Consider the following 9,917-nt stretch of genomic DNA (forward strand, 5'->3'; position numbering starts at 1 on the left):
TGAAACAAAAAAAGTTATGCATTCCATCACGTACATAAACAGTGTCGTAATTCGCCAAGTGCAAATCAGCAAATTCGTAAAATTTTTGTTTATTTTGAACAATCCGGATAATCGAAAATCCGGATAATGGAGGTCCGGATAATGGAGGTTCTACTGTATTTACAATAATGAAACTGCAAAACAAAAAAATTGCTCTGACTAAAGTTAATGAAGTGGGACCAACAAGTTTTCGTATAGACTTAACAGTGAACCTTTGCCACTCAGCAAAGCCTAAATTCAGTGACAATCATCTACAGTGTAAGAACTTTAATTTGATACCTGAACCATTTCTGTATCTTCAGTTGTTTACTTAAACTAAGTCAGAAAATTTATAAATATATGCTCTTTGGCTATTTTAATTTCACATACTGGAACAAGTTTTATCATTAGCACTTCTGTAACAATGATTTTTTTTGGCGGTATGTAAATCTAAAATAAATGAGCAATTACTTATTGTGACATCATCACAATGCCAAGTTGCAATTTTTAATCATATTTTTTTAAAATTAAATAAATTAATATGTTCACCATCTCAAGTTATTAGTGTCTTTCCCTTGTACATCATAGTTTTCCCGATAACCATCTATGTGACTTCATTCAGGTGAAAATTTTTCAATTTAATTCTCGTGACTTTCAATCTAGACCAGGAACTTCCTGGTAACACCATTCTTGAGATTAAGGAAGGACTGACAGACAGATGAATGACAGTGGGAATTTATAGGTCTACAATTTTTTCAAATTGCAGCCCAATAATTTTAATTCATTCCTATCTATTATAGGATGTTTCTGAAATTCTCCCAAAAAAACTGAAATCATTTATACCAGTCAAGCTAAATATATTTTTTCTTTTAATTCATTTCACCCTTTGGGCACTAAGAAGGTGCTTTTCTAGGACAATCACAGGTTCAGCTGAGTCTATAATAGAGAAAATCATATTGTAAAGGACAAAATCCTAATACAAACTGTCCATGAAAAATTTATGAGGTTGTTCACTTGCTCAGATTCAATCATGAGTCCTGAGTTCAGCAGACTTAAGTGAGAAAGACAGCAGAGTTCAGCAGTCTTTCTCACTTCAGCCATCTGTCCATCATCAAGATATAATTTTTTAAAGTAAAAGATATATTGCAACTCTAAAAAGTCCACAATTTTTTCAATATTTATTACAGTAAGTAATCTTTACTTTAAAATTAAGATTATAATAAATTAATAAAAATATATATGTAAAACTTACTCTCAAAAGATCCATATAAATTGATATCGTAAATAAGGAATGTTCCAATTCCGAAGAACAAAAATATTATGAAATGACGCCAAGGAAATTTCCAAGAACTCATTTTAGCAAGAAGTTCCTGAAATAATAATTTTGAATTAATAAATTTCAGTTAATATATTTTATTATTTTACAAGAAAATGAACAAAAGAAAAGTGACAAATGTCATTAAAAAACACAGTAATATAGAAAAAATATATATATATATATTCTTCAATATAACGCTCTGCAATATTAATGTACTTCTCAATCATTGTATTGACTCCCGAAAACTTGTATTAGATTGTTACAGCTACTTGGCTACTACCACACTTCAGTTTCAATGTTTTGTCATCAAGAGAAACATAAACAGCAAAAATATTGTTTTAATACAAAAGACAGACAAAATTGCAAAGTCTGCAAAGCAGATAAAGACATTTTCAGTTTTCCCTATTATCCCTAAGCTTCTGCATAAATCCACAATATAATGGAACATTGATATTTTTATTACAATTCTGCAAATTTACTCCTAGCAAGTTCCTTTGCTTTCAGAAAACATATTAAATGTGCTACCCTATTGGTGTATATGCAATAGATTTTTATTCATTTTTCACCGCTTCAAAAACCTAGCTCATCATATACGCACGAGTGAAAGATTCTTTGCATTTTTGCAATAATTTTTGTGAACTGTGTAATTGCATTTTTTTTTACTAGATGCTCACCCTCTTGTGTTTAAAAATAAAAGTATTTTATCTGAGCCATTTCAATCGTTCTTCTGTGATGTCAGGAGTAACGATGAATAGCAATAGAAAAAGCAAAGCTTTTGAATTGAATTCCAAATTGAAATTTCAAAATCACATGAAAACCATAAGTTTTAATCCATTCCCGCGTGAAAACAAATAATTATTCAGAATTTGGAGAAACTCATAAGTGTAATCGACGGAGAGTTGATTCGACTGTTAAGAATTGGCAAAAAAGGTCCCGATTGTCCAGTTTTACATAAACAAATTATGCTGTTAATTTTACAAGATTTTTCCTTAAAGTTAAAAATGCTAGTAATTTTTGCAGACAATGTGTAAATTTACGTGCATTTAATATTTTATTTGTGATTAAACGAAATAAAATTAGAATTGTATTAATAAATATAATTTTCTTTATTTTGATCTTTAAAGTCACACCTTGTCCTATATGTGAGTAAATACAGTATATAAATTTTATGAAATTTAAACTAATGTATCTGTGCAGTAAGAAGTTGTGGGTTTGTGTTCCATACTGGTTCAATCTTTTCCTCCAGAATGTTCTAAATTATTTATTAAAAATTACCATGTTTAAAAAAATATACAAATTTATTTCTATATTAATTAGATGAATGTATTCAAATTTTGTTTTAATTTGTGGAAATTATTAGTAGTTTATAAATATTAATCTGTTAAATAACCATAGTAATAATTACAAAGCAATAAAACTATATAGTTTAGTGAATATAAAGAAATAAACATTTATACAATCTTGATCATTCTCCACTCAGTTCTGATATTATTCATGTGAAATTAATTGAATTTATTATACACCAGTAAACAGTTCAAACACTATATGGAGAATGAACACTGTGACATTTGATCTGTAATTTGATTAGAACCTTTATTCAATGATTAAAAACAGTTAAGTATTAAATTCAATAGGAATTTGATAGCATATATACTGAAATATATCAAACAGAAATTAACAATTTTATTTTATTTTTTCTATCAAATCATTGCTATAAGGAGATCTTCACTCACTTAATGTCATTGATAGGTTCTTGGAAACTATGACATTTAGTGAAAATGATATATAACAAAACCAATATTACTACAGGCTAACTGATATATTGATATATACATGACAATTCGATTAATATTATTCTAATTAGATCGTGTTTGCAACCTCAAGCATTTATTTCCCACGTAGAATCAATTTTGTTTATAAAGAAAATCTTCAGACACTAAACATCTTCAGCTTCCAGCAAGGCATGTAAAATGTAGCAGCAATTCATTTTTAAAATCTGCCTGTTTCAGGCGGATTCTGAAATTTTTGTGAATTGATAAATTTTTCTCATTTTGTTGAAATCAGAAGTTTAGTGGTCTGAAGATATGTGCTAGCGAAATACATTTTGTTATAAAGAAAACTCAACGATAATAATTGTAAATGATTACGGATGTATTTATTTCTTTCCTCAACAACATTATAACAAAATGACATTAAGTAAGGACTTGTTGTACAATAATAAAAGAATATCTGTACAAAACAGTGGCTATCCAGAAAATTTGGAATTGCAATAATTTATAACATTTTTATCAAGTAAAATTACATAAAACTGATATTTCATTTTCCAAAACAAAATTTTAATTCTCATAATCAAGAACTGATTGATTATGAGTTAATCATGTAATAAACATCATTAATATCATATTGCATTATATCAAAATTATTACTTTACATGAAATGCAGGCACATTTATAAATTAATAACAAGACATTACATAATGTAACAGTAGCAATTTGTTTAGGCATTTTTGCAATAAAAAAATGTAAATATGAGAGCAAAGTTCTCAATTTTTATTTTTTTTTAGCAGGAATAATAGGAATAAATCATGCTGTAACTTAAAATAATTAATATGTAATAGGGTAACTACAGACAGCAAGATGAATATCATCTCGTTATCAAGTTCTTTATTTATTCATTTATATTATAGTTTAGATATAGTCTATAAATTTTGACTGATATTTGTCTTATAAGACTGGACACCAGTTTGCTGTTTATACAGGTATACCTCGTCTTACATCGGTAATTGGTTCCAGGAGAGGCGACTTAAGTCGAATTTACTTGTCACTAGGCTAAACCACAAAGAACCATTCCCGGTTCTGTATTTTATTTATAAATGCATTTTTAATAATATATTGTTAATAATAATCTATTTTAAGCTTACAAACAAATAAATTTTAAATATATAAATTCAATAATTACTTTTAGATTGAGTATTTTTTACTTGTTTTTAACTGAGAATAATTTTTATTTTTAGTGGTTGTTAAATAAATTTTAGTTTTTAATACAGTACAGAAAAAAGTAATCTAAATTTATGAATTCATGTACATACAGTACATACTTGTAAATGTACTGTACATGTTTACAATTTGGCAATGTTTACAGTAAATCGCAGACTCTTTATTTGTGAATTTGGTTTGCTCTAAGACATTATAAAATAAGATGATTTTGTAAGGTTAAATAACAAATACAGTTATTAAAATTATCTTGTGACAGTAGAAAATAAACTAATTTATATTAAATTTACCAATATCGAGTGGCGTTAATGACGACGCCAAACGGTAGATATTGGAAGTACCGTGTAAAACATCAATATTGGCACTTTGAGCACTTAAAGACCACTAAATAAGATGACAACACAGTCACAGATGTTTTCATGTTTCATTCTCTAGGATTTATGATGATTATATTAACATTTACTGTAAATATACATATTTTAATATGATTTTGTGCTTTAACGCTTTTCTAGTAATATTACGATTTCAGTATTTGTGGTGGATAGATGTAAAGTCAAATAAAATGACTTAAACTTGATTTTTATTTTTCCATATATTTTTTTTGACAAACAATGTATAATCGAGAATAACATAATGCGCAGTGCACCACACAAAGCACCACAGCGTGTGTGTGTGTGTTCTGGATCGATCAACAAATCTTTTATTTACAGATTTGCACAGGTCATGACAAGATTAACACATGTGCAGAATATCAAATCTATGCATGTTTTGACAGGTTCGTTAAACATTACTATAAATACATGAGGCTTTTTATCCACACAAGATTGTTTCGAAGTTCCTTCAGAGCAAGCGTGAACCTAAAATTTCTGTGTAGTATCTACAGATCACATTCAAAGGATGATTTATTAAAAATATATTTTTGCTGTAATAACTATTTGCCACAGAAGCAAGTATGCACATATTTACTATTATTATTCTGTTTATTGTTCTTTTTACCAACTGACATTAGTAATATAATTTAAATAATTTTTTACAAAAATTTCTCTGTTATAAAATATTCATAAAACAACTTACATAAATTTAAATGTTTAAATTATAATAATAAATATACATGACCATTGAAATCCAATACCTTAAGCTAATACATCTACAACAGCTGTAAATGATTGGGCTATATTTTTGGATAAATAATTATAAATTAGAAATGAATTTGGCACTAGAGTGAGGTGATTTGGCACATCTCTTATTAAAAAAAAAATGTGGACAATATAATGTTGAATATTTCAAATATGGTTTTATTCAGGCACCCTTAAACAAGGCATTGCCAATTGCCTGATTTGTCAGAGTTTTCTCAAATGAAGCCACGAAACCTTCACAATTAGAATATTTCACCAAAATACATCCCGACAGAAAAGATAAAAATTTATCTTACTTTCAAATGCTCAAAGAATAACATTCGAAACATCCAACTTTAGCTGGTATGTTTTCAGCAATGTTGAAACAAGATGATGACTGGTTACGTGCCTCTTACAACATTTCCTTGCTTATTGCTAAATTGGGAAAACTGCACACTATTGGAGAGGAATTGATACTGCTAGCTGTGACTGAGGTTCTGCGTATTGTACTGTACAGCCACTGTCTGATACTAAGAAAATCTGATTAAGCAATAATACGGTAGAGACGAATTGACAAAATGTTGGATGACATGGAGAGTTTTCTAACTAATTTTTTAAAGACTACACCAATATTGTTAATATTTTTTAATAAAGTAATTTTAAAGACATGTCCTTGTTTATCAATATGGTAGCCTAAGAGGGGCACCATCAAATCTCTGTTTGAAAAAGTGGGCTATGACCCAAAAAATTATGGGTCACATTATTGATTTCAAAAACGGAAGTCAGTAGGCCTAAGGTTGGGAACCTATGGTCTACTGTCTTGAGTATAGAGAAAGGTCATTTTCAAAATACAGTTGAGTTGTTAGGAACATGTGACATGACAGAGAATGGCATAGCTAATGCAGAGACCCTCATTATTATTGCATTTCAGAACTATATATTTATTGAATACTTTAACAGCAGCATTGTAGTTACATTAAACAATTTTATTTATTTTTTTTATTAAATTGGTAACACTAATTCTAATTCATACCATCAGCTATCAAAATAGGCTTTGTGATAAATAGTTCATTCTTCTCTGCATCCTGTTGTTGTGCAAAAAGATGAATATTTGTCATGTTTATTTTATAAACTAAACAGATTGAATTGAACAATATACTATACTACTGAAACAGAGCAGTTAAAATGCAGTATTAAATCCATGTTTCACTGGGGTTTAAACATTTCTAAAAAATAAAATTATTTTTCATACATCTCTAGCAATAATGTGATTAATAAAAGTCAATACTGGATCAAACTGAAATCATTAGAAATGTAATAAAGTACATACATTCCATCCGAAATATAAATGAAATCATTAAAAATTTAAAATACAATGACGAGATGCTGTTGTTATATTTTAAATTAAAATCTGTCATAAAACTTTTTAAACATTTTTATGATTTAAAACTCCAATCGATACACAAAAAGAGTTATACTGTTTGTTATATGCTAGGCCAGTGTTTCTCAAACTACGGGTCACATTAAAATTTTGATGGGTGGCGAAATTATACTAGTTTCTGCAGAAACACTTGCAATACTTGTATTATTGAAATATTTTCTAAAAACTATGTTTCAGAAACATTGTGCTAGGCTATTAAAAATCATATCTTTAAAATTAAAATCCAAGCATTTTCAAGCCTTGCTGGCTACAATGTATCCTTGGATTTTATATAATAACTAGCTGCAAGGACCCGCTTTGCTGGGTTTTTATTTGTTTGTACATTTGTAAGTAATATAGATTTTTTTTATATATAAAAGACTGTTTTTCTAAGTAATCTAGAATCTAGCTNCATAAAATTTGCATTACAAATATCTGAATACATTTCGCAAGACAGGACATACCACAATTTAATATGCTACATCTACCAATCTCTATTTTGTAATTTAGAATTAATTTGAAACCAGTATAAGAATTATAGAATGACTAAGATAATATTTTCTCCATATCATCTTGTTCCATATAACAGTTTTATTCATTTCAAATTACAGTGAAAACTGTTATCAGACTTGACTGGAACTTACAAATACAAATTTTAATCCAGTTACATGAAACATATATGTACATAAAATTTGTACACACTCTCGTAATTAGGTTGGACAGACAGTCATTTGAAAAAATAAACAGGAAAATTTCTAACATAAGCATTAATTTTTCAATGAAAATTCCTATAAATACTAAATCCTCATTCTAATGTTTTATCAGTTGCTAAAAATATGCTGCATAAAAGTCTTAATTGCTACCGGAGTCACTAGATTACATGTGTGGCTTATTATATGCTTTTGTCCTTCTGACAATTTTTCCTGCTCTTTGTTCTTTTCACCTTCTAGAACTTTCTAATCAATTATTCTTTCTTGGAGATGAGGGCCACTTCTTAGAATTCACCAACATCATTTGCGAGGTTACCTGAGGGCATATGAAGCAAAGGAAGGTCACTTTTGGGTTGATGCTCAAAGAGAGAAAACCATGAAAGAAGAGAGATGTTACAGTGTCCAGTGGCCAAGAGACGGGTAAGGCCAGAACTTTGAGTGGAAACTTCGAAATTTTTAGGCCAAAGTTATTGTGTTAGAGCTGACTGTTCAGCTTGAAGAGTCCAACTAATGTGCTACTGACTTTTAAGACAAAATATACAGAAAACTCTCCAGAACCAAGGGAAAGGATGATAGAAGCAAGTATTTGCTTCTATCATCATTACGAGAGTGTGTACAAATTTTATGTACATATATGTTTCATGTATGAACCAAGGGAAAGGATGATAGAAGCAAGTATTTGCTTCTATCATCCTTTCCCTTGGTTCTCGAACGACTTGCAAGTATTTGCATTTAAGAAGCTCACATGTGGCCCTCATGGTAACTGAAAGACCTGGGTATTCTTCCATATCCTATCCGCCATCTTCGCTACTTCTCACCCCCTACTTTCCTTTTATTAGAGTAAGTGTAGTATTAAGGGTTAGTTTTAGGAAAATTATTATTGTAATAATTATTCTTGTTTATTGTATTGAATTATTATGATCATGATTTGGTATGACATTGCCATTTTATTTTTGTACTTGTTCCACTGATGATTGGGTTTAGGATTACTGCTGAAGTAACCATCCTAGAGTTGGCATCCTTTACAGAACCTGTACATAGTTATATCATGCATAAATAAATTGAGTTTTTAACATCTACTGCACATGTTTCTTTTTATTGGAATGTTTACCTTAGTGGGCTAACAAAAACCCTTTCATATCTTGCACATGCTCTTGAATCTGTTCATCACTGGAGAAACATTCACCACCAAAATATTCTTTTTAAAGATCTGAATAAGTAATATTTAGTGTCATATTTTGGCTTTATGTTCATCTTTTCAAATCTTTAGGAAAGTACTTAGATGGCAAACATTTTCCAGAAAAGAATAAATTCAGGAGCATGTATTTCAGTAACTTAACAGCAATCAAGACTTTCATCTAGCATATTTTAGAAGCTAGTAGAATACTGAAATAGGCATTTGATTTTTATAGAGTTTTTAAAGCAAAACGAATGTTCTATATTAGAAATTATCTTGGCAAGTATATGTTTATAACATAATTACCGATTTTTTCTCATACATGGAATCAAAAATTAAAAATGTACACAAGAATCCATTTAGTTTCATATATAAAATACAATAATTATATTGCATCACAATCACAAACATGACTAAACATGAAATAACAGTTTAGTGTTAGCATTCACAAGTACAGCTGTCACTATAGAATATACACTAAATCATTTTACTGAACAGCAAACATCTGTTGGATTCTAATTTTCTTTTTTACAAATTAATTTTTATTTATTCAAACATTACTATACTTTATCCGTATCTGAATAAACCAGCATTTCAGATATTTGTGATTCAGCTAAACAAGTTTCTAGTATATACTGTATTAGAAAATTTAAACAAGTGTAAAAATATGAATGAAATTTTAATATGTGGGAATTAAAAACTTAACTAGCCACATGTGCCTGGCATTGCTTGGACTTTTGAAAGGTGAGCAATTGATGAGGTTGAGTTAAGCAAGGGTGATAGAAACAATGGTCTTAGTGACTAAAATTTACACTTATTGACCCTAGTACAGTAGAACCTCGATTATCCGGACTAATTGGGGATGAAGGTAGTCCGGATAAGGAAAAATCCGGATAATCAAAACAAATATTTTAATTTGTCTTAATGATAATACAACACGTTTTCTTTTCGATGGCATAACGGTAATATTAAAAGTAAATACTGTATTTAAATCGTGATCAAATTTTCAAGAAACAAACGTTCATATTGCATTAGGACTACTACTGACCAACGCTAACAGACTACCTATTGTTTAAAAGGCCCTCTGGTGGCGCAAGAAGACGGATTTTATAAAATAAAAAGCAGTTGAAACTGCATTTTTATGAATAAAAATTTGACAAACTATT

General features: G+C 29.1%; 1 protein-coding gene across 2 annotated transcripts in view; it reads right to left on the reverse strand.

The window, feature by feature from the left end:
- The window catches only part of LOC111621713 (transmembrane protein 214-A-like), a 61,784-nt gene that overhangs the window by 23,620 nt on the left and 28,247 nt on the right, over window positions 1-9,917 (reverse strand). For both annotated transcript variants that reach the window (XM_023363938.1, XM_023363939.1), the window contains exon 2: window positions 1,271-1,388. In XM_023363938.1, coding sequence (XP_023219706.1) covers window positions 1,271-1,388 — 118 coding nt within the window. The remainder of the gene's footprint in view (window positions 1-1,270; window positions 1,389-9,917) is intronic.

The sequence above is a fragment of the Centruroides sculpturatus genome, unplaced genomic scaffold (assembly GCF_000671375.1).
Source record: "Centruroides sculpturatus isolate CEXI.00-Female unplaced genomic scaffold, Cexi_2.0 scaffold352, whole genome shotgun sequence".
Taxonomy (NCBI): domain Eukaryota; kingdom Metazoa; phylum Arthropoda; class Arachnida; order Scorpiones; family Buthidae; genus Centruroides; species Centruroides sculpturatus.